General features: G+C 29.9%; 2 protein-coding genes across 2 annotated transcripts; one reads left to right on the top strand and one right to left on the bottom strand.

Annotated features, from left to right (window-relative positions):
- Positions 1-18,605: 18,605 nt before the first annotated feature.
- On the bottom strand, positions 18,606-19,133 carry LOC114373002. The gene has a single exon (XM_028330562.1). The coding sequence runs from the start codon at positions 19,131-19,133 to the stop codon at positions 18,606-18,608; it is 528 nt and encodes a 175-aa protein (XP_028186363.1).
- A 4,457-nt stretch (positions 19,134-23,590) lies between these two features.
- Positions 23,591-24,265, top strand: LOC114375371. The gene has a single exon (XM_028333145.1). It carries the CDS (start codon positions 23,671-23,673, stop codon positions 23,983-23,985), a length of 315 nt encoding a protein of 104 aa, XP_028188946.1. The 5' UTR covers positions 23,591-23,670; the 3' UTR covers positions 23,986-24,265.
- The last annotated feature ends 629 nt before the right edge of the window (positions 24,266-24,894 follow it).

The following is a 24,894-nucleotide window of genomic DNA, read 5'->3' as shown; positions in this document are numbered from 1 at the left end:
ATAAGGCAAGACTTGTTGCTAAAGGATTCACTCAAAGAGAAGGAATCGATTACAGAGAGACCTTTTCCCCTGTATCTAAAAAAGACTCTCTTCGAGTAATTCTGGCATTAGTAGCTCATTTTGATCTTGAGCTGCATCAAATGGATGTGAAAACGGCGTTCCTGAATGGTGATCTAGAAGAAGAGGTTTACATGAAACAACCTGAGGGATTCTTATCTAGTGTTGGTGAGCACTTAGTCTGCAAGCTTAATAAGTCCATTTATGGATTGAAACAAGCTTCCCGCCAATGGTATTTAAAATTTCATGAGGTCATTTCTTCATTTAGCTTTGAAGAGAATGTCATGGATCACTGTATATACCAGAAGGTCAGTGGGAGTAAGATTTGTTTCCTTGTATTATACGTAGATGACATTCTGCTTGCGACTAATGATAAGGGTATGCTATATGAGGTGAAACAATTTCTCTCAAAGAACTTTGATATGAAGGATATGGGAGAGGCATCTTATGTCATAGGCATAAAGATCCATAGAGAAAGATCTCGAGGCACTTTAGGCTTGTCTCAAGAAACCTATATCAACAAAGTTTTAGAGAGATTTAATATGAAAGATTGTTCACCAAGTGTAGCTCCCATTGTGAAGGGTGACAAACTTGCTTTGAGTCAATGCCCCAAAAATGATTTTGAGCGGGAACACATGAAAAATATTCCATATGCTTCAGCAGTTGGAAGCCTTATGTATGTTCAGGTTTGCACTAGACCTGATATTGCATTCGCTGTTGGAGTTTTGGGAAGATATCAAAGCAATCCAGGTATTGACCACTGGAAAACTGCAAAGAAAGTGATGAGATATCTTCAAGGAACAAAAGATTACATGCTCATGTACAGACAAACTGATTGTCTGGAAGTGATTGGCTACTCCGACTCAGACTTTGCTGGTTGCGTTGATTCACGAAGATCAACATCTGGTTATATTTTTATGTTAGCCAGTGGAGCTGTATCTTGGAGAAGTGCCAAACAAACCTTGACTGCTACTTCCACTATGGAGGCTGAGTTCGTTTCTTGTTTTGAGGCTACCTCGCATGGTGTATGGTTGAAGAGTTTCATATCTGGCCTTAGAGTTGTGGACTCTATTTCTAGGCCATTAAAGTTGTATTGTGACAACTTTGTTGCAGTGTTTATGGCTAAAAACAACAAAAGTGGAAGTCGAAGTAAGCACATCGACATCAAGTACTTAGCCATAAGAGAACGTGTTAAAGAAAAGAAAGTGGTCATTGAACACGTTAACACTGAGTTAATGATTGCTGATCCTTTAACTAAAGGCATGTCACCAAAGAATTTTAAGGATCATGTAGTACGAATGGGACTTGGTTCCATGATGTAATTTCATTGTACGTACATTTGTTATTTTCAATGAAACTCTTATTCAGTTAGATATTTTCTCATATCGTTTTGTGCACATATTTATTTATTTCGAGAAAAATCATTCGGTTTAGATATAGAATAAACATATGGTTTATTCATTAAGTTGAGAGCTAGTGTTGAGAGACTCGATATATTGTGGTACATGGAAGATACTACTCATCATCAGAGGACCTATCGCCATGACTCATATATTATGTTTCTTGTTACGGTTGATGTTGGGTTAAATGGACCAAGTGGGAGAATGTTGGAAGTGCACGTTCACCTCCACGTTCTTTTAATTAATTAATTTTATTATTTTTGAAAAAATTAGTTATTTTGAATCTGGTCCATTTTCCATCCACATTCATCCCATAACTTTGCAAAATATATTTGCAACCACCTTCAGTAACAAATCAGGTACCCATCATTTCACGTACTGATAACTTCTTATCTCACGTCTGATAACTTCCTATCTCACGTTCTAATAACAAGTTGAGAGAGCTCTGTGATGGACAGACTCTATAAATAGGATGGGGTGCTCTCAGTTTTGTATCACCAAACCCACTTCTCTATTCAGGAAAAATTACACCATCTATTCAGAGTGAGTAAGGGTCTGGAAGAACAAAACTGTCTTTCAGGTTCGTGTGTGCGCCGCTTCCCGTTCAATTTGCAATGGCTGGAGGTACGCTCGTAATTATTTTAATTTCCGCTGCTTGGTCTAAATGTGCTATTTAAATTTATTTGCATGTTTAGATCAGTGTATGTATATTTTTTACACTTACAACTTACAAATGCAATTCTTCCTTCAAATGAAATCAAAGCTTTGTAGCCTATTTAAACTCTCTCCGTTTCTAGTGCTCAAGGTCTATGAGGAAATTTCTGTTCATACAAGAAAAATCAGTAGCCGTGGATTAGATTGAAGAATTATCACCGACAGTCTTGGTCCCTATAATAATTATCTTATAATGACCTTAAGAGATTGGGTTTGAATCCGGTAGACAAAAAGATTGAAGAATTACCAATTAAGATGTAATGACCTGCTTTTTTTTTCAATCATTTTTTATATTTTTTTTTCTTGTAAATTATAAGTAACCTTGAGAGAATACAAATTATATTCGAGGCGAGAACATCTACAACATGGTGGAATCAATTTTTTTCAATGGAGATTTATTTGATACACAGGGTTTGATCACGATACCTTACTTAAGTTAAGGGAAATCAAACATGTATCAGTTGAAAAAATCATCCGTTAGTATATGCTTTAATATCTGACATATTGAAACTTCAAGCTGTCATAATTAGGCCAAATCGATCTCAGAGATCAAAAAGTAAGTTGGTGGTTTCATTTGCCAAAAAGACCGCATCTTTTGGGATTTGCACTATGGGTTATATTATATTAGTGGTTATATTATGATGTTAACTAAATAATGGGACATATAGATGAAACAGAAAACAGATTGAAGAATTAATTGAAAAATACTTCTTTCATTTAAAATTATTTTGTTTTCATAACAATAAATGACTATTGGAGAGTTAAATGTTAAAAAATGTCACCTGGCTTGGGTAGTTTCGCCCTTTTTATAATTGTTTAAGTGGCACACACAATAATTGCTAGTCCAAAAACGAATGTAACAAGTCCTGCTAGAATCCCTGCAAGCTTCTTTTGATTGAAGTTCCTCTTGTTCTTCATGTGATATGAGGATTGAAATTGATCACCAAAGGCATGTTATACGGAACAACTTCAACTTCCAAACTGATTTGTAATGGATTGTTCTATACAACTTCTCATAATTAAATGGCTATTGGCTATGGTATACTTAATGGTAAAGGCAGATTTCAACAAGACAGGAATTAATCATATCTAGTCAATTGTTGAATAGAATGTAAAAAACCAACGGAATGGAATAAAGTTATTATTTCATTGTTTAGGTATTTTATATCAGTGTGAAATGAAATGGATAAAAAAACAAGAAACAAGAAAAAATATTCCATCTCCTGCTACAAATTTGGGGAAACAAAGAATGGTTTTGGATGAAATGGAATAGCATGCATACTTCTTTCTTTTGTTTCATACCAGTCCAACATAACATATAATATATTTCTGGCTTAAATGTTTGACATACATATATATATATATATATATATATATGGCTTAAATATGTTACACCATCTCAATGGCTCTTCCAACATATACCAGTCATTGTAATGATGTCATGTCATCACTTAATCAATGATAAGGATCCGAAATAAAAATTTTAATATACCAATGATTGAGCATTTGTAGTTTAAAACTTTTCTATTCTTCTTAGCTCAATTGACATTTTTTTACCCTTATTTTCTCATCTTAACTCAGTTTTGGTGTAAATGATTGAGTTTAATTGAGAATTGTAACTAAATTTTAGATTTTGTGCTTACTTGACATATCTATCTTGTGTAAGGCCTAGAGGACACTACAGAACTCCAAATGGAATGTGTGATATTTTTATATTCTTCTTAGCTCAATTTACATCTCTTTGAACTTTATTTTCTCACCTTAACTCAGGTTTGGTTTAAAGCAAATGATTGAGCTTAATTGAGAATTGTATTTAAATTTCAAATTTTGTGCTTACTTGACCTATCTGCCTTGTATAGGGCCTAGAGGATACTAAAGAATTCCAAATGGAACTTGTGAGCAGTCCATGGAAAGATAAGAAAAAGATCTTCATTTGTTACAAATAAGCTTTGGCTAATTCTTCCATTTCAAGGGTCAAATTGAGCTTGAAAGTCAAAACCTCTGTACTTGAAAAATTGGGTTGAGTTTGGACTTTTTTTGTATAATTAGTTTAGTTAGTTAGTTAGTTACTAGCACTCTATATATTAGTGCTAGATAGTTAGTTAAGAACAGAACTTAGAACTTCAGTACACTTCATTTTGTACAAAACTTATGGTAAGCTTTCTTCTTCTCTCTTTTTTCTCTCTTTTTCTCTCAAGTGTTCTTCATTCTTCTTCATCTCTTCACTTCTGTTCCACCATTCTCTTGAACATAATTTCATGGCTTCTTCATTGGTGATGATCATTGAGGGCTAAAAAATTAATCAATCCAAGGATCCACTCTAAGCAAAGCTGAATTTGAGTCTTGGTTTGTGAGTGTTCTTCTTTCTCTTCAATCCTACTTTCATTTTTCATGATCATGATGATGTTTAAGATTGAAATGGATTCATTTCCTAATTTATAAAATTAATCACAGATTGTTTGGGTGATCTTTCAACATAATTTACAATTTCAAAAAATTTAGAGATTTGATTTGATTGAACTTTTACATTGAACATCATTTGTAGTAACTATGATAATTTTATTTGCATTGGTTTGGTGAATTAGATTGATGTTTTTCATCTTAGATTGTATTTTGTTCTTGTTCTGCTTTGTTCTTTCTTCAATTCTATTTTGTATGTTTTCACATTCTTTTAAAGTTGCTTACAAACTGTTTGACAAAAATTCATTTTTCTATTTATAAGTGAATAAATGTAGAAACTATATTGAATCATATTTCTGAGTTTAACCTAGGTTAATCTTGTGCTATAGAATTTTCTAATTTTATTTGTTTTTGAACGATTCAACATTCGATATCAACTAGGTGCTCAGAACAACGAAAAAATTAGATACATATATCATGAACCTAAAAGTTATTAAAGCTTATATTTCTTATATATATATATATATATATATATATATATATATATATATCTTAAAAGGCAAAATATGGGATTGGAAAAGAAAATACCAAGTTCAAAAAATGGCAGTCGAATATAAATTTCTTGTCCTTCGTCAGTGTGATTTCTCATGTCCACAATGTCATCAAACCAATGCAAGTAGCCACTCCCACCACCTATGACATATAAATTTGCATATGCAGTATACAAGCAGTTTCTCAAGCATAATGTCTCACATTCCTTAAGGCTCAAGCTCTTGTTAAACCAAGAAGAAGATATGTCTCGTAACTTCATTCCTGAGTACTTCAGAAACCTATCTCCATTATGACAATTAAATTTTTTTTCTTCTCACACACCCACCAGACCAATCATGTGAATCCCACTTTGCTTGATACTTTGGTATGAAACCTTGCAAGCAAACACATATTGGAAGATCGTTAATATTGCAATTAGAGTTGACACCACAAACTGCATAATATTCACATTGATCTATAGGATGAGTGTTTACAATATCCCAACTTTGTGTTTGAGAAGACCATAGAAAATGTTCTGTAGTTCCCGTTGGATTGAACTTTGTGTTTGAGAAGACCATAGAAAACTCTCTCTAGTAAGTATTGGACCGTTAAATGTTTCATATCCATAAGATGTGACACCCTCTACCCCTCACATATATACTAACAAAGGAATAAAAATCTAAATATTAATTAAAAGTATTTTTTTCATTTTTAAATACAAGTCTTTCAAAGGGATAAAAGGCTCACATTCACTTTCTTCTACATCATATTCAAACTTGTCCAAATAAATAATAAAGTTATCTGGGTTTAAGCAAGACCATTTAAGACTTCATACAATTAATATAAAATCATATACCCCAATGTCACATCCTATCAGAGCGTTGTGTCTCAACGTCCTTCAGCACAAGGTTCCTTAAATCAATTCACCTAGTCATCTGCTCCCCCGAACGCAAAGTTCAAGATCATCACAAGATCCAAATACAAACAACACACGAGGAGTGAGTTATCACATTCCTAACTAATAGAGAAACAAGACAATTAGATATACATATCATATAAACCAAATAAAATTTACTTACACGTAATTCATGTAATTCCACCACTTTGTCATTCAAAGTTCACTTTTCATCCATCAATCACACTTTTCAATCATCAATCACATTGCACAAGAATCACATGCTCTGATCAAGACAATTATGCTAAGACTCAAGCGCATGAGACAGTTATGCTAAGACTCAAGCCTATTTGCAATGTGGTACCATGTCAGTGAAAAACCACCTTGGGGCGCTTAGGAGTACATAACAAGACACACCACACAATGAGTTTGTCAGGTCACTATTACTAAGTAAGATCATAGGGAGACCAGTCAGGGTCACGATGTTTTGCGAGAATGCTCCAACCATATGGGATCAACATAGGCTTAAAGGAGCACTCAAACCCGGTGACCCCCAAGGCCTACACTCCGAAGAGTCCGTTAGGGTCTTTCCCTCCTGATTCAGGTCCAACCCCTAAAATCATTTTAGCACACAGACACTGCTCGTGAATTATACAATACCCATGACCTTACACTCGTGTTTTAAACACGTACAACATATTACGCTACAATTTAACACTGGTTCCTAAATAGGAAACCTACGTTTTCTCTTTAACATTGGTTTCTAAATAGGAAACCTACACTTTATCTTTAACGCTGCACATTTAAACTTTTCTCAAGATAACACTGGTCGGGTTATTGTACAATTCACAGCTTACAACACAAATAATGTCACATCAAGAGTTAATCACACACTTATTCACAACCAAAACTCATTCACAATTTCATATCTCATAATGTTAGAATCCACCATCACATGTTTTCACGTATCTCACAATTTAACACATGTTCTACTTTACACTTCTACTCAATCTCAATGACAATATTATAATCTCAAGGCAACATATTATTCCACAATTCATCACATATTTCATTTATAAGTATTGCTCATGAATTATACAATACCTTCGACCTCACACTCGTTTTGCAAACACATTTAACACATTGCACTACAATTTAACATTGGTTCCTGAATAGGAAGCCTACATTTTCTCTTAAACACTGCACATCAATGCTTTTCTCAAGATAACACTGGTCGGATTATTGTATAATTCATAGCTCACAATATAATTATTGTCACATCAAGTGTCAAACACACACACTTATTCACAATCAAATATCATGCCCACAATTTAACATCTCATAATATCACATCAACCATTTCATTTTTACATGTATCTCGCAAATTGACACATTCAACTTTGTACTATTCAATCTTCACAATAATATTATAATATCATTATAATAACTTATTACACCTTATAACTCATATACACATCACACAATAATAATATTTGCATGATACAAAACATATATATGTAACTAAATTTTTTTTAATCAAAGGATTTCTATAACAATTTAATATTACATCAAAAGAAACAACGACTAGGCATTAACCTTACAATTTTCTTTAATTTATTATTCTAGTATTACAATAATTATATACACATAACATGTTGATCATCGTCATAGAAAAATTAGAACAAGATAATAATTTATATAAAATAAGTCATTGAATAATATTATTTAAAATATATTTTACGTTAAAAAAAAGAGCTTAATTTTTTTAAGGGGTTCACACTCAACACAAGAACACATCAATCTCAGCCATTTCTCATTGAGACATCAATTGATTCATCAAGCAAATATAATTCACTGTAATAATTATAAGGATAAAATGAAAATTGCAAAAACACCCCCAAAACTCATTCCAATTGATATCTCTAAGGATCTCTACACATGTTCTCACTAATTCCCAATTATGAATAATTCATCCTTACCTCTGAGCGGACTCACGTGTCTTCAGCCAACGATAGCATCATCTCTAGCAGTTCCCTGAGATTCCTCCAGTTATTCCTTTGACTGCTCCGATAAAATTCTCAAACGTCAGAGAGACGGAGAAGAGATTGAAACCTCCACATGTACTGTCTTCATGCGATTCCTTTTTCTCCCTCCATGAATATTATCTCGCAAATCCCAACAGTGAAAGTGTGAACAATTAAATTTCGAACAAAGTACCCAATTTTCATGAAAATCCAACGGTTAACGAAACCGGAATCGTAGTTTTACCGAGACAGTTTTGGGTTTCTACGGGAAAATAAAAGGCTACAATGCGAAGAGATTTCCTCTAAGCTCAGATATGATTTTAATATTCCCAACGGTGAGAATGTTTGAAATTAGGTTGCGAACATGTTACTCAAATTTCACAACGATCCAACGATGAATGAGTCCAGGATCATCGTTTTTCTGAAACAGGTTTTGTGGGCTGCGGGAAAAAGAAAGGGTTTTGAGAGAAGAAGGAAAAAAACGAAAATGAGGCCAAAAAGGAGGCACCTAACTTAACATAACTATTTATATCTAGGGTACTCAGCCTATTATTTGTTCTATATTTATTTATTTATTTATACTAAAAATATTTTTAAATTTATTTACGAAAAAAAATGGATGTTGCATAAGAAACTTCTTTGTCAATTAAATCTAAAGAGAAATTAAAGATAGCATGCATTCTTTGCCAAGAAACCCCGCTAAAAAGATAGCCATTCCACGTCCCCACGTTGTACAAAACTTTTGTTCCTTTTGGAGCAACTAATTGAGGAAAGCTATGAGTATTGACCCTATACAAAAACTCGCCTTCAGATGGATCATCGAAGTCTCTCCAAGATGTGAGATACTGATATGGACTGGTAACTAATTTTCTTTAATTTCCAGTTTCATTCCTGCAAGGAAAGTATTACGATTCTATTGTAAATATAGCTTTAGTTAGTTATAATTAGTTGTCAAACTATTATGACAGATATACAATTAGTTAGTTACTCTTTTTCTGTTTTTATTGAATCCTTTGTATATAAACCATTTCTTGTAGCACCTTCACCAATTAATTCAATTTGTTTTCATTCTTCACTTTGATATCTGATATGGTATCAGAAGTTACTCCTTCCGCGCCTATTGCTTGCTCTTGAAGCTTCTCTCTGTTTATTATCTTCTTCTTCATGATTGTTTTCTTCTAAATCGTTTCTTTCCTTCTTTCCTTGGTCATGGCTGCCATTGATGATTCTAACCCGTTAATTCTTCATTCATCCGATAATCCTAGCATTGCTCTAGTTTCACACCCCCTCACAGGTGAAAACTACAATTCTTGGAAGAAAGCAATGCGCATGGCTCTTCATGGGAAGAACAAATATGGGTTTGTCGACGGTTCAATTCTTGAACCTACTTTGGGTCCCTCCACCCATGCTTTATGGCATCGCAATGATAGTATTGTCTCATCTTGACTCCTTAATTCATTATCAAAGGAGATGCAAGTGATTATCTTACATTGTTATTCTGCCAAAGCAATTTGAGATTATCTCAAAGAACATTTCGAAAAACGTAATGGTCCTCTAATTTTTCAGCTTAAACATGAATTGATCACTCTGCAACAAGGGTCCATGTCTGTTTCTTCCTTCTACTCCAAGCTTCGTTCTCTCTGGGAGTCGCTCTTAGAACTGAAACCATCACATAACTGCAGCTATGGAGGAATTCAACCATGGTGCGATTTTGAGCAGCTGGAGTATGCTATGCAGTTCTTGATGGGGCTAAACGAATCTTTCTCTACTATCAGAGGTTAAATTATTTCCATGGATCCTTTTCCCCCAATTACTAAGGTTTTTGCCTTAATTGTTCAAGAAGAAAAGAAAAAAGAGGTTGGTGCACCCACGTTTAGAACTTCTGCTAGTGAGGTTTCACATGCTTTTGCATTCAAGAATTCTTTTGGTGCAAGAAATAATTCTGATAATCGCTCCAAAGGATCTTCCAAGAACTGCCCCTTGTGTGCTCTTTGTGGTATGCAGGGTCATACTCAGGATCGTTGTTTCAAGTTGTATGGCTATCCTCCAAATTATAAGAGGAAGGGATATTCCTCAAAGGTCAAGAAGCAATCTTTTTCCTCCTCTGAACCATCACACAAGGTTGCTCACTAAGTTTCTGTTGATATGGCTCAATCACAACCCTCTTCTGCTGACTTGGGTTCATAGTTTCAACTTACTGCTCAACAATATAGTCAATTGATGAATCTTTTACAAAGTCATGCTACCAATGTTGTCATTCCTCACAGTGTTTCTTCCTCAAGTGGTATGATTCTTTCTACTTCCACTTCCAATTTTCTTCATGATTGTTGACTTTTAGATTCTAGTGCAAGCATTCATATTACTTGCTCTCTTCATAATTTTAGATCTCATCAGCTTGTTTCTGATAAAACTGTAACTCTTCCTAATAGTGACTTTATACCCATTCTTGCCATTGGTTCAGTTTGCTTAACCAACACCTTAGTCTTGCATAATGTTGGTTACATTCCTAAAATCAAATTCAATTTAATTTCAGTTAGTGCCCTACTAAATAATCCTAATTTGTCCAATTATTTTTCCCAAAATGAATTTGATATTCAGGAGAAGCAAGCTTGCAAGAGGATTGGTAGAGGGGATCTCATCCAAGGCCTTTATGTCCTAGACCTCAAGGACACCCATGATTGCAAATTTACCTTTTCTGTTATCAATTCATACGTAAATTCCACTCTTTGTAAAAATGTTCATATTTGGCATTCTAGGTTTAGTCATATATCAGACAAAGTTTTCAATCATTTGAATAATAAAATTGGTTTACAATTCTCTCCTAATTTCTCTTCTTCTAATTGTTTTGTTTGTCCACTTGCTAAATTTAAAAGATTATCCTTTCCTAACTCTAACAATTTATCTGATTTACCTTTTGGTTTACTCCATTGTGATATATGGGGTCCCTATGCCCATCTTACATATGAGGGGAAGAGATTTTTCCTTACATTGGTAGATGATTGCTCAAGATTCACTTGGCTATTTATGCTTAAACACAAATTTGAAGCTTCAATCTATGTGAAACAATTTTTCACTATGGTTCAGACTCAGTTTGGTGTTTCCATCAAGTGCCTCAGATCTGATAATGCTAAAGAGCTTGCTCTCACTGAGTTTTTGGCTTCCATAGGTACTCTTCATCAAATTTCCTGTGTTGAGAGACCAGAACAAAATTCAGTAGTGGAAAAGAAGCATCAACACCTGCTCAATGTAGCTAGAGCTTTGTACTTTCAATCTAAAGTCCCTATATCATTTTGGGAGGATTGTGTTACCACTGCAACCTTTCTCATCAATAGAACTCCTTCACCACTACTAAAACACAACTCACCCTTCAACATTTTGTTTAAGAAGGAACCAGATTATCATGCCTTGAGGAGTTTTGGTTGTTTGGCCTTTTCCTCCACTCTTCCATCATCAAGGAACAAGTTCTCGCCTAGAGCAGTACCTGTAGTATTTGTTGGCTATCCAAGAGGTTATAAAGGATACAAATTGTATAGCTTGGACACTAAGAAGTTTTTTTGTGTCTAGAGATGTTGTCTTCCATGAATCAATTTTTCCCTTTCAAACCATTTCATAGAACCAAGTCATTCTTGATTCCTTACTTGATTTGGTTATCCCAATCCCTCTCACTAATACATTACCTAAGCCTGACCAAAATAAATGTATATTTTTTGTTCATTCAAGTAATAATGGTGATACAATATCTTTTGAAAAATAAATACATATTAATAAAATTATCTATTTTAAAATTTTTTAGTAGTGAAACAAATATATAAATATTAAAATTGAAAAATAATGCTAAATATTATATTTTTAATGAACACATGTTTTCTTTAAATTTATCAAGTATGTTGAATTTCAGTATAATTTATTTTTTCTCTAAATAATAATATTAATGCAATACCAATATGGAACATAGAAGTTAAAGAATAATATATATATATATATATATATATGTATATATATATATATATATATATATATATATATATATATTGTGCAATATTTATTTAAATTTGAGTGTATATTTATGATAGAAATTTAAATATTTTTTAAATTTGTTAAAATTAGTATGAATTCTATTAAATAGATATGGTCATTAATTATTTTTAAATTATAATTTTACTTATTTTGAATATATTAATTTTGTGTAATATTTTTAAAGTTTTAAAATTTGAATTAATTAACCTCACTATGACATAATATAAATTTAATAATCTTGATTTAATAATAATGAATTATTATTATTATTATTATTATTATTATTATTATTATTATTATTATTATTTATTTTGCCTTAGTTTTAGTTATATTTTCATTGCTTACTAATTTTCAAAAGTTATTTATAAAAATAATTATATATTTCAAACTTTAAATATCATTGTTTACATATTTTTTATTAAAAATATCATCAATTATTTGTATTTATTACTAATCTTTAATATGTTTTTAACTATTATATTCTATTATTTCTTTGTAATAATTATTATATTGTTACATGCGTTAGCTATTTCAAATTAATGATATTTAATTGGTGTTTATTATCCTTTATAGATCTTTATAAATAATTTTTGTATTATTATTATTAAATTTATTGTGTTAATGATAATGATTAAATTATTTACACTAATAACATGTATTTTAAAGAAAATAAATTAGTCAATTGATAGTTAAAAATTATCATTCTTATCATTCAACAATTGATTTGAATAGGAAAAATGAAAATTTATAATGAAATTATTCAAAATATGATTGATAAAAAATAATAATCGTCACAATAATAGAATATTTCCATGTCATGTTGAACAAATATAATATAAAAGTAAGATTTCTAATACAATAGTTATAGAAGAAAAAACATAAAACATATATTAAAAACCTGAACAATAATAATAATTAAAACTTATAATAACATAACACTAAAATGAAGAAGAAAAAAAAGAAGAAGTGGTTCTTGCAAAGAAAAAAGAAAAAATAATGAAAGACAAAGAGAAAGATGATTCATATAAGAATTTTTTAATAAAAGTATGATATTAATTCAAATGTTTATTCAATTTCGTAAGGATTTTAATTATTGACGATGATCGGTCGTAGGTTCAAAATATCCTTTCATACATAAAAATGAAAAATAAAAATGATATTATATCAAAACATGTATAAGCATAAAAATAAAATGAAGAAGAAAAAACAACTGGGAGTGATACTTGCAAAGAAAAAAATAATGATAATAGACAAAAGAGTAAGATGATATATATGATCAAATATGATCTTTAATTTTCACTTTTCATCCCTTACAAAATGTATTGGATAAATGATTCATATAAGAACTTTCTAATAAAAATATGATATTGATTCAAATGTTTATTCAATCTCACAAAAATCATTCAAAAAAATAATTAGGCTTAAAATCAAAATATAAATATAAATAATACTGAAAATAAAATTTAAACAGGTGATTTTTTTTTATCGATTATGAATATAGATTCATCTTATACCTTATCAATCCAAGAAAGCTAAATTTTTAATGTTGACGATTATCAATGATACATTCAAGTATTCTTTTTCATAAATAAAAATAAAAATAAAGAAGGAAAGAAATGATATTATAATAATGAAAAAAAGAAGAAGAAGAAGATAGAAAACACACCCAAAAGAAATTGGATGAATATTTATAACCCTTTGTAGTAGAGTTTATATAAAAAATGAAACCATCAATTTGATAATGAACGATGAAAATGGTAATATAATTTTAATTATAATCAATGACTATATATATTATTAATTTTAAAAATAATTTCATTATTAAAAGCTTTAAATAAAATTAAATTTTTATAAAGAACTAAGTGAAAAAAAAACAAGAAACAAATAATATATTATACTATTTTAATATATATAATAATAATGTCTACTATTTTGTTATATATAATAATAATAATAATGTCTTAGACAATTTTAATATATATATATATATATATTATACTATATAATATTATAAATATTTTTAGTTATTTTGTGAAATATATAATTTAATGTACCTTATTTTAAAAAAAATTAAACATAGTCATATATTATTTAATTTATTATTAATGTGAAAATTATTATTTAAAATAGTATAAAAAAATTATATAATTAGGGTTAATACATTTAAATGATTATAGATGAACTTAATTGAAAATTATATTTCACAAATAAGTTAACTTAGAGTTCAGTTTTTTTTTTTTTTTTACATAAAATTCAATCTTAAAACTTATTCATGCATATATAACAATTTCCTATTAATCTTGTTTAATATGTTTCAATAGTATTTTAATATATGTAACTATTAAATCTTATTGGTATTCATTGCGTAACTTCAATGTGATATTAAAATAATCTAAAATATAATTAATTTTTTATATCATTGAACAAAAAGTTATTTTAGAAAACATAATTTAAAATTAAAGAATATTATTTACTTTATCAAATAATAAATTTTGTAACATATAATTTTAAATATAGCTAGCTATTTTTATATAAAAGTGAAGCAAATAATATTTATTATTTAAATATTACATTTATAGTTTCTTAAAAAATTAGTTTATAAAATAAAATTTACAAAATTCTTATATTTATATTAACTATTAGTCTTCTATCATTAATTTACATTTATCTAATTGGTTCTAATTTAAATAATTAACATTGAATATAACTATTAATAATTTTATTTTTAAATATATATATATATATATATATATATATATATATATATCTAATTTTTATATTTTTTATTTTTATGTTATATTATATTATTTTATAACTTTAAGATCATGAATTTAATTTATTATTTTTCCAGAAATATATTTTAAAGTAAATAATTATAAAATTAATAAATTTGTGTGTAGATAGTAATATTAAATTTGTGTAAACTTTTATATTTATTTTATTTAATATTTTTTCCTTCATATTAATTTAATATGTAAAACTAAACATTGCAAATAATTTAATTATTATTAATGTGAGAATTTATTGATTTTATTAAAATATATCAACGATTATTAATGAGTAATATAAATTAATAGAGTGACATAAAATGTATAATGCTTTCATCCCTCAAAATCACTAATTTTAATGACGTGACAACGTGATGTTGAGAAATTGAAAATTTTCTAAGATAACAATGCATAAATATTAAGATAAAAATATAATATCTTTGGTAAATTACTCACATTAATCCAGAACATGAAAGTTAAAATATCCACGTTTATATAGGTTGGTTTTGGTCAAACATGAAATAGAAAAATTAGTTTAGGAATGACTATACTCATTTAAATTTAATATTTAAAAGGAAGAAACTCTTTTCCAATCCTTTTTCTTTTTCTGTCAATGTTTTCTTTTATTCTTTTCTCAACAAAAGACTTATCAAATTACACAAATTCTTACTACATATAGTTGCATTTGCAGCAAATCAAGGCAAAAATGAAGCTTTGGTCAACCTAAAAGACCTCAAATTTGACCGCTGAGTTTGATTTTTTTTTTTTTTAATTTCTAATTTCATGTTGACAGATACATGGGGGAACTATATAAGCCTCAAATAATTTCCACCAAATGGACATCTTATAGACTTGTCCACCTCAAGAGAAAGCAACTCCTACAATTATGAGTACATAGCTCTCAATGACCTCGTGTTGGACTCAAACTTCAGGGGACAGGGCATTTCAGTCAAAAACTTACTTAGAATCAACATAAAAAATTGTTAAATCACACATTTCACCACCATTGGAATTTTAGTCCAAGGTGGCCATGAGGATGTAATTTTAGGGGATCCTTGTAAAATAACAATAACTACTGAGAACACATTACGTTAGATTATCAAGAAGAGTTTTATGAATACCTGGATCCATAATGATTGATCAAACAAATGTAGTGGAATCTGAATCTGTGGGTAACTAGTGACTTCATGATTCTTCTTCAATCGAAACCTCTTTATTCCTCAATTGGACCTTCGTAACTCTTTAGATGGGAAGAAGAGAAACTATGTGTGACGTCTCTGTATATTGGAGACCATAGCCTTCTTATAACGTGTTAACCTAATAGGATTTTCATTATTTCCTAATGGACCAACACTAACATCTGCTCATTTAAGTCCATATCATCTGATTTAGTTGTCTAACAAGTTCACTTAATTTGATCACATAAAATAAAACCCACTAATAATAAATAGCTAATATAGTTGTCTTATAATATTAGTCCACATTAATTATTGGAATATAAAATTCCAACAATCTCCCACTTGGGCTACATATTGTAACAATTATATCAAAATCCTTAAGCGCACATCCGTACGCTATTTACCTTTAGACTTTCACCTTAACAACATGGTTCATCTCATGTATCAATAATGGAGTTAATGTGGCTTTTGTCACTATAATATATGTAACCATACCCCAATAACCACCCCATCGATACACTCAATGACATAGGTTAATATGGATAAGCAGCATGGAAATTACATGTAATATGATCTCAATCATGCCTATTTCCAATCGGTCCAAACTTTATTCTTTATAGAGATCAATCAAAACACAACATAAATATTGCAAACAAAGCAAGCTCAGAATGAAATGATAAACTTTAACTTTATTTCTGCAGAAAATCCAAACAACAAAATATTTGTAAACCATAAGATATATAACATAAGCAAGACTCCCACTAAATTAAGGTACTATCAGGAACTACACCCATATGAACAATGTGCTCATGAAAAAACTTTAAGTGTCGGACCTTTAGTAAGTGGATCAGCTGGCATGGAATGAGTCACTATATGTTCTATATAAATGTGTATTTTCTGAATTCTTTATTTAACAACCAAATACTTTGTGCCAACAAACTTTTACTTGATTGAATCCTTAATAAGACCGCTAAGATATTGTCCCAATAAACACCTGATGGTTTCTTAATGTTGGCAACAAGAGGCAAGATAGTTATAATAATTTAGCCGTCATAAATTCTAGTGTGATGAAAAGAAGAAGAAAAAAATATTAACTCCACCCATATGGTTAAATATGAATCCTTATGTCGAGTGATTGCTATTAAGATATTCCACAAAAATCAAAGTCAGAATACTCAATGATCTTTAAATTTCTAGACTTTTGATATGAAAACATGTAGTTTTTTGTTCTCTTCAATTAGCGTAGTATGCGTTTTACTATTTTCTAGTGTTGCATATCAAGATTACTCATATATCACCTTAGGACTCCCACCAAAAAATTATTTCAGGACTATAAAGAATAAACTTAAGCATACATGATAAATTACAATATAACTCTTTTGCAACAACAAACTGTATGATGCTAGTAGGATGTCATCAACATATAATACCAAAATAATAAATTTACTCCTACTAAACTTTTACAATATGCAATCATCAACCAAATTTATCTCAATACCTTAAGAGATAATCTTGATAAATTTTGTAATACCATAGACGAGAGACTTGTTTAAAAACATAAATAAATTTCTTTAGTTTGTATACCATAGACTTTGAATCATCTTAAGCAAGGTTTTCTTATTGCACTGTATAAATTATTTCATCAATGTTTTCATTTAGAAACGCAAACAATCATCAAAATGATCTATAATGTCTATCCTAAAAGAGTTTTCATAAGAAATCAGAGGTAAAGTCTCTTTGTGATCAATGTCTTCCTTCTTATAAAACTTTTGGCAATAAGACAAACTTTACATATCTCAATATTGTCCATTGAATCCCTTTTGACTATAGATATTTATCTACGACTTATGGGTTTCACATTTTCAGGAAATTTGACGATATCCTAAATGTCATGTTCAACCATCAGTTTTATTACATCATTTATGACATCAATCCACTTAAGAGTTAAAGCACAACATGACTTGACTAAAGTTAATTAGACATTCTCAGTCAACCTAATGTCATATTCATGTTCGTAAAGAAATATGATATAATCATATAAAATTACATTTTTTCCTTTCTCTAGTGGATCTTCTTAATGATATTTCTTGAGGCTATTGAGTTTGAACTTTAGGTGATGCTTGAGAGGGAATCTCAGTATTGTCTTGTCTTTTAATAATATTAGGATTAACATCATTATTTAATTACCATATCCATTTCTTGAACATTGGTAAGTACAAAAACTTATGTATTGTCAATAACACGTTATTCTTTAAAGAGAATACTCTTTATGTTTCTTTCCCCTCAAAACTCAATATCCTCAAGGAGTCTTGCACATCTCAAATATGATCTTAAAGATTATAAAACTTATACATGCAAGAGCTTTAAATGTAACAAAAAACAATTGTAACTAATTATCTTGAAGTTCAGCTTACCTTCATGCACCCTATAATGCATTGCTTGTCTAATGTTGGGATTTCTCTGGTTCACACCTATAGTGGTTATTAGTGACTACTTTAATTGGTACCCTAAAAAGATACCACCTCCTCTTGTCTCATCATTCTTCTCTGCTCTTGGGCTTGTATAGCATTTATGAGTTCTCCCAAGGTGATGGTTGATAGGTCTTTAGACTCCTCCAATGCTTATATCTTCGATTCATACTTCTTGGGTATAGTGACCAGGATTTTTTGCACTATTCTTTCACCAGGAAAGTCCTTCCCAAGAAGCCTCACTCTATTTGCTATGCCTAACAGCCGGTCAGCGTAGCCTTTAATTGTTTCAGTCTCTTTCATGCTCTGCATCTCGAATTCTCTGCCCAAGTTGAGTACTTGCATGCCTTTGGTTCTTTCACAGCCTTGATATTCTGATCTGAGATCATCCCAAATCTGTTTGGTAGATTTGAAGTTCATAATTCTTATAAAAATAATTTTTGACATAGTAGATAAAAGGTAATTTTTAGCCTTAGCCTTTTTGGTCTTCCTCTCTTTATGATTCTTCATCTGAGCCACCATTGGATTTAAAGGTAGTTCAGGAACATCATAGTTTTCTTCTACTGTCTCCCAAAGATCCAAAGCTTCAAGATGAGTGGTCATCCTTGCAGCCCATAATTCGTACTCCTCACCATAAAAAATTGGTGGTGGACCTGCTGTGTATGATGTTTCTCCCTCCATTACGATTTCTCTCAACTCACAGATTCCTTAAAGATAAGAGCTCTGATATCAATTTGATGTTTTTTTGTTAATAACAGCAGACAAAAGTATTAAAGAATGAAAGAGAGCGTAAAGGAAACTGAGACTGCAAAGACTTATTTTATTCAGATATGAAGCAACGTATTTATAAACATAGAAAAGAAAGTAACTGCTAACAAAGAGATAACATCACTAACAAATCATGCTTAGGGAATAGGACCAAAACTGCTTTATCCTATCAGCCAACATGACTTTTATTTTTCCTAAAAAATAACATAAAATTTGATTTACTATAGTTTGTTAGACAGTTCCAACAGTTACATCTTAACAGATTACACCAATATTGTCGCCGAAGACCTCTAGCAGTCTCTTCCTTGATGATGCCAGTATTGTGTTAAAATCAGTCAAAAGGATTGTAAGTGGTCTCAATATTGTTGATAACATGTTCTCTGGCTTGAATAAAGGGGTTGATATAGTCAAGTTGGACCAATCAAATAGTCCTTTTAATCAAATTGATCAAGTTTTTGTGGCTAGAAATGTTGTGAGGGGTATGAACATAAAGGTCACAAATGCAAAGATGTCTTTGCTTGGTAATGAAACCTCGTGGACCGCTGATTTTAGCAAAGTTTTGCTTTTCCCTAACCTTGTCAAACATGTTGTGTACTCCTTAAGTGCCAATGGCAACACCTTCCCGAATCATGCTCTCAGAAACGTTTGTCACAATCGGGTCGTAATTGAAACGGATGAGGCTGTGAATGCAAATGTTTTTGTCACAGTGGATCAAGGTAATGCAAGTTGAAGAAAGTTATAACTTAGAAGGTGGTGGCCTAAAAAGGATGTTGGATCAAGAAATTCTGATTCAAGAGGGAATTGTGCATAGCCTGGCTGCGATTTTTTTTTTTCTTTTTGGATAGCATTAAATTTATGTATGTAAGCATAATAAAAAGTTTTCAGATTGTATGTTTCAAGTTATTAATTAAATAGATTATACATTAACTGTAAATAAAGGAAATAATATTTTATAGGAAACAATTCTTATTAGTTTGGGTAAAAACACATGGAGCTAGATTGAATAATTTGAAAATACTGGAAAATAGCTTTCATAGGTATGCATAACACACAAACCACCATCATCGTACGAGACCATCTTCAGATAAACCTGTATATTTGTGTAACATTTAGATTGCATTGTCATGCAATATTTCAAATGGAAAAGATAATTTCTAGGAAGAAAAGCATTAATTCACAATTTTTCGCATTATTAGTAATTGGCATATGCGATCGATGGCAACCGCAATTCAAAATACATTTGTGTGATATATTTAAGCTAGTTATACTGCGCTCTGTTAAGCTTTGTGTGTTTTAAGTGAAATTTATGTTTTTTTAATTAAGTGGTTAAAAATTTGAATTTAGATTAACCATTGGATATAGAATGAATCTTGTAGAGAAGAAAATATTCATCATGTGTCTCCACGGTTCTCGAAAAAGAATAATCATTATGTTAATATCATGTCCAGAACAAAAAAATATTATGCTCTCTTTATTCAAATCATGGTTGTGTTGAATCTGCTTTTCCTTTACTTCCTTCCATTCTTCTCTCGAAACACCACCCGAAGTTCTTAAGTAGAAAAAATAATCTCTCTATAAAAAAAAATTAATAGTATATTAGCTTATGTTTGGCTAACACTAGTGAGGCTAAATGTAAGGCTAAACGTAAATTTACTGACGGATCATGGCTCCTTCTTTTGCATTTTTATATTCAACTTCGTCTTTTAATATTTTTTAGGTTTAATTTGATCTTTTAATTTTTTAAATTCATTCAACTTGATCCTTTAATCTAAATGATAAAAAATGTCACTTTGACCATTTAAAATTATCACTAAATGATTTTAAACTATCATAAAATACGTATCTTTAAAAAAAAATTATGAATTGATTTAAAAAATTAGAGAACCAAATTAAATAAAAAAGATAAAAAAAAATTGAATCAATTTTAAAATTTAAAAAATTAAATTAGATATCAAATTGAACCTAAATAATAAATTAAAGGACCATAAAATTAATTTAACATTTTTTGCATTTGTTGACAAACAATTTGAACTAAAATCAAACATACACTAAGAATTGTAGTTGAACGAGTTAATTGATCACGTTGAACTTGAACAAATTATCAATTAAAAATATTGCAAGTAAATAATCACGTTAATAAATAATCATTACAATTACTATATTTGTTTATACTTTTTTTATAATAAAATTATGTTTTCATTGTTATTTATTTTTTCCCGTTCATATAAAAAATGAAAACACAATTTCTCGTCATGTTTTCATCCTAGGAACAATTTCGGAATACAACAAAAAGACATTCACGTGGATAATACCATTAGCAAATTTAATTTGGTAATATGCTAATAGCAACTCCCGATCATACAGGTGATACTTACATATCATTTACCAATTTACATATGCCATGAGCAAATTTCAAATTCATCCATTTTGTTGACAATGTTCAATGATGTCGGTTGAACCAATCTTCTTTGGTCAGAAAAATAATATAAAAATAAAGCATAATTAGAGTCCCCAAGCGTACATGTTGGGAGGATTTATTATATATTACTAACATTGTCAACATAAAACCTTTGGGTCTCTATTGCTAACACATAACTTTCATTTAATGCTAGGGACCCGTGACCAACTTAATTACGTAATTACTTGTGCTTCTATACTTAACTAATTAAATCAACAAGTATTGTTTTGACACGTTGACTAAGAAGGGCATTCTCATGTATAAATACTACTTCTTTCGATCCAAAATAGTTGCATCTAGAAAAAAAATTATCCTAAAATAAATATTATGTTAATTTTTAATATAGTATTAATTTTTTCTTCTACTAATATATCCCTAATAAATGTGAATTTGGTATTTCAATATAATATTAATATTAGGGTTAGTTTTATACAATTATCATTTTTTATGTATTATAATTTTTCTTATTTTGTATGAAATAATCTATTACAACACTTATTTTATTTTAGAACGAATGAGTAGCAAATTGGCTTAGAAGTTGAAGTGATAATAATAGAATCGGTTACATGTACAATAATGTGAGTACACTCAGTCAAATGTTGAAAGGACGCCATAGTAGTTTTATTTATTATTTATATATTTTGTGGGACGCCATAGTAGTTTTATTTATTATTTCTATATTCACTATTTTTATTTTCAACTTTTAAAATTATTAGCTTTTGTTTCTATATTTTATTTTTAAATATCTAAACGTAAACAAAATCTACTTAGTCACTTACTTTGAAATACCATTTATGGTTAGAGACTACTGTATTTTTTAATTGTTGATTCATCATTTGACATTATATTTATAAAATTAAAAAAATAAACCTTAAAATCAATTTTGGAGATCAAAATAAACCACTTATCCACATGTGTTTCTATTAGCTAGTTTCTTTTAGAAGAAGAATAATTAAAAAAAAGGCATGTGAATTTTTATTCCGTACTTTTGTTTATCCTCCAATAAAATTAAGTAAAATGAATAAAAGAAGATTTTAGGAATTATTAATTTAAAAATAATAAATAATATATGTATATACTTTTATTCGAATTAAAATATTTCATAAAAATCAACAAAACATAAATGATATCGGCTTGTGTGTCTTAATCAAATGGCTCAAGGTCTTAAGTATAAAATAAATTATATTAGAAGGAGAATACCCACCTTATGTAAGCTTGAGGTCATTGATGAAGATTAGTGATCACTTCTTTTAATAGAGGCTATTTTGTACAAATAGCATAGTCCAAAAAAATGATTAAATTATTCATTTGGGTTCCTATAATTTCATGATTCTTACATTTTTAATCTTTATAGTTTGAAAATAGTTTTTTTAGTTCTATTTATATTTTAATTTTCTTTTAGTCCTTGTAGTTAAAAATGTTCTTTTTAATCCTCTAGTTTACATTTTAATTCTCTACTCCGTGTAATTTAAAAATTATAGGGATTAAAAAAATAAGAATCATGAAACTTTAGGGACTGAAAGATCACTTTTAAAATTACAGGGACTAAAAGAGAATTAAAATGTAAACTATATAGACTAAAAAAATCGCTTTCAAACTATAAAGACTAAAAAAGTAAGAATCATGAAACTATAGGGACCAATTAAGTAATTTAACCAAAAAAAATTCCATAAACTTAACCTATTTTGAATTAATGATATATGTACTCTTACTTTAAATATTTTTCCTTAAGAGCTAAATCCAATAAACCCAATATACTAAAATGAAAAATGTATAAATTCTTCTATATATACTTAAAAAAATGATAGTAGTTGGAACTTAGAAGAATATATTATACATTAATTTCACTCTCAAATTGTTGTTGAGGATTCGTTCATTATTTTAGTGCAACACAAATTGGTACAAAATGGCAACGATCTTGACTAATGAACCACGCAGCATTTTGTCTCTAGAAAACAAATTTCCAAACAGAGAAGAAGAGGCAACAATAAAATGATGAAGGGTCTCTCATTTGTGCTGCTGTTGATCCTTGTGATCATCCACTACAAGGTGGTCAACGCCAACAACAACAACAACTGTGTCACAGAAGATTGCCTCATCGGTGATAATTTTGAATCAGAGTTCTCGTTTGGTTCCCATGTGGCAAGAATGCTCTATGATGTGAGTCAATCTGTGTCTGGCCAAACAGGGAATAGCAACAATGCTGCTGTTAATTGTCCACAAAGCAATGGTTACCGTAGTTGCTTGCCATCCCAAAACGGCGGCGGCCCTAACCAACGTTGTGGAGATTACACCAGGACTTGCTAAGAAAATGTTTCAATCTTAATATAATTTCTTTTCCGGTTTCAATGTTGTCATATGATTGAGATTGTCATAATCTGAAGTTGTGCGCATAATAATTGATGCTTTCGGTTCACACTTTTGTCGTGGTTGTGTTATTGTGTATCATATGTACGCTTATGTTATTAAATGTTGATAAGAATAATATTCCTTGCGAGAAGGAAAAGTTTGAGAAATATATTATTACAAGAAGGTATTTCTGGAATTTTGTTTTCTATACTTAGTAAAATTCCAGCTGTTATTATCAGATATGTATTATATACCTTTTCTTCTCAGATTTACTACCCTTTGCATATTCAACTCTGACAGCAGGAGTCGCAGGAGTCAATTTTGAATACCATTGTGGCATTGTTCCTTCAATTTAAATTTTAACAAATTGGTTTAATTTTTCAGTAATTTTTGCTTGAAGGGTTAATGTTGTTTTTGAGGATTCTTGGTCGGATTTTGCTGCATAACCTGTTGACTTTCGCTTCTAAGTTGTGACAAATTCAAACACCTACTCTCGTATTGAAGTATTTATCTCTTTTTTGATCACACTCTTTTTGAGTTTTTCAACTAACTGAATTTTTTGTATATCCTTCATGAAAAAGATTTATTTATTAAACAGTTTCAAAATAATTAACATACCAATACTAAGCCTGTATGTACAAAATGACATTTTTTTAGAGTGGTCAAAATGACTTGGGCTAACTTTGGCCCATGGCCCAAAGCTAAAAAGCTTGTAGAGCCAAAAAGATCATAGGACCAAAAAGCCCACAAAACTATTGGGTTAGGGTTGATCCATAGGTCAAGTTTTAATATCATGACATTTTTTAATACTCAAGTCAAAGTTAATCAAAAATAATTTCGATGTCCGAGATGTTCGAAAACAATCTT

Source organism: Glycine soja, chromosome 11, assembly GCF_004193775.1.
Source record: "Glycine soja cultivar W05 chromosome 11, ASM419377v2, whole genome shotgun sequence".
NCBI classification, from domain to species: domain Eukaryota; kingdom Viridiplantae; phylum Streptophyta; class Magnoliopsida; order Fabales; family Fabaceae; genus Glycine; species Glycine soja.
This window is presented reverse-complemented; position numbering and strand designations above follow the sequence as displayed.

Coding starts and splice junctions, on each gene's coding strand:
- LOC114373002 (XM_028330562.1), bottom strand. CDS start 19,133: ATGGAGGGAGAAACATCATACACAGCAGGTCCACCACCAATTTTTTAT.
- LOC114375371 (XM_028333145.1), top strand. CDS start 23,671: ATGATGAAGGGTCTCTCATTTGTGCTGCTGTTGATCCTTGTGATCATC.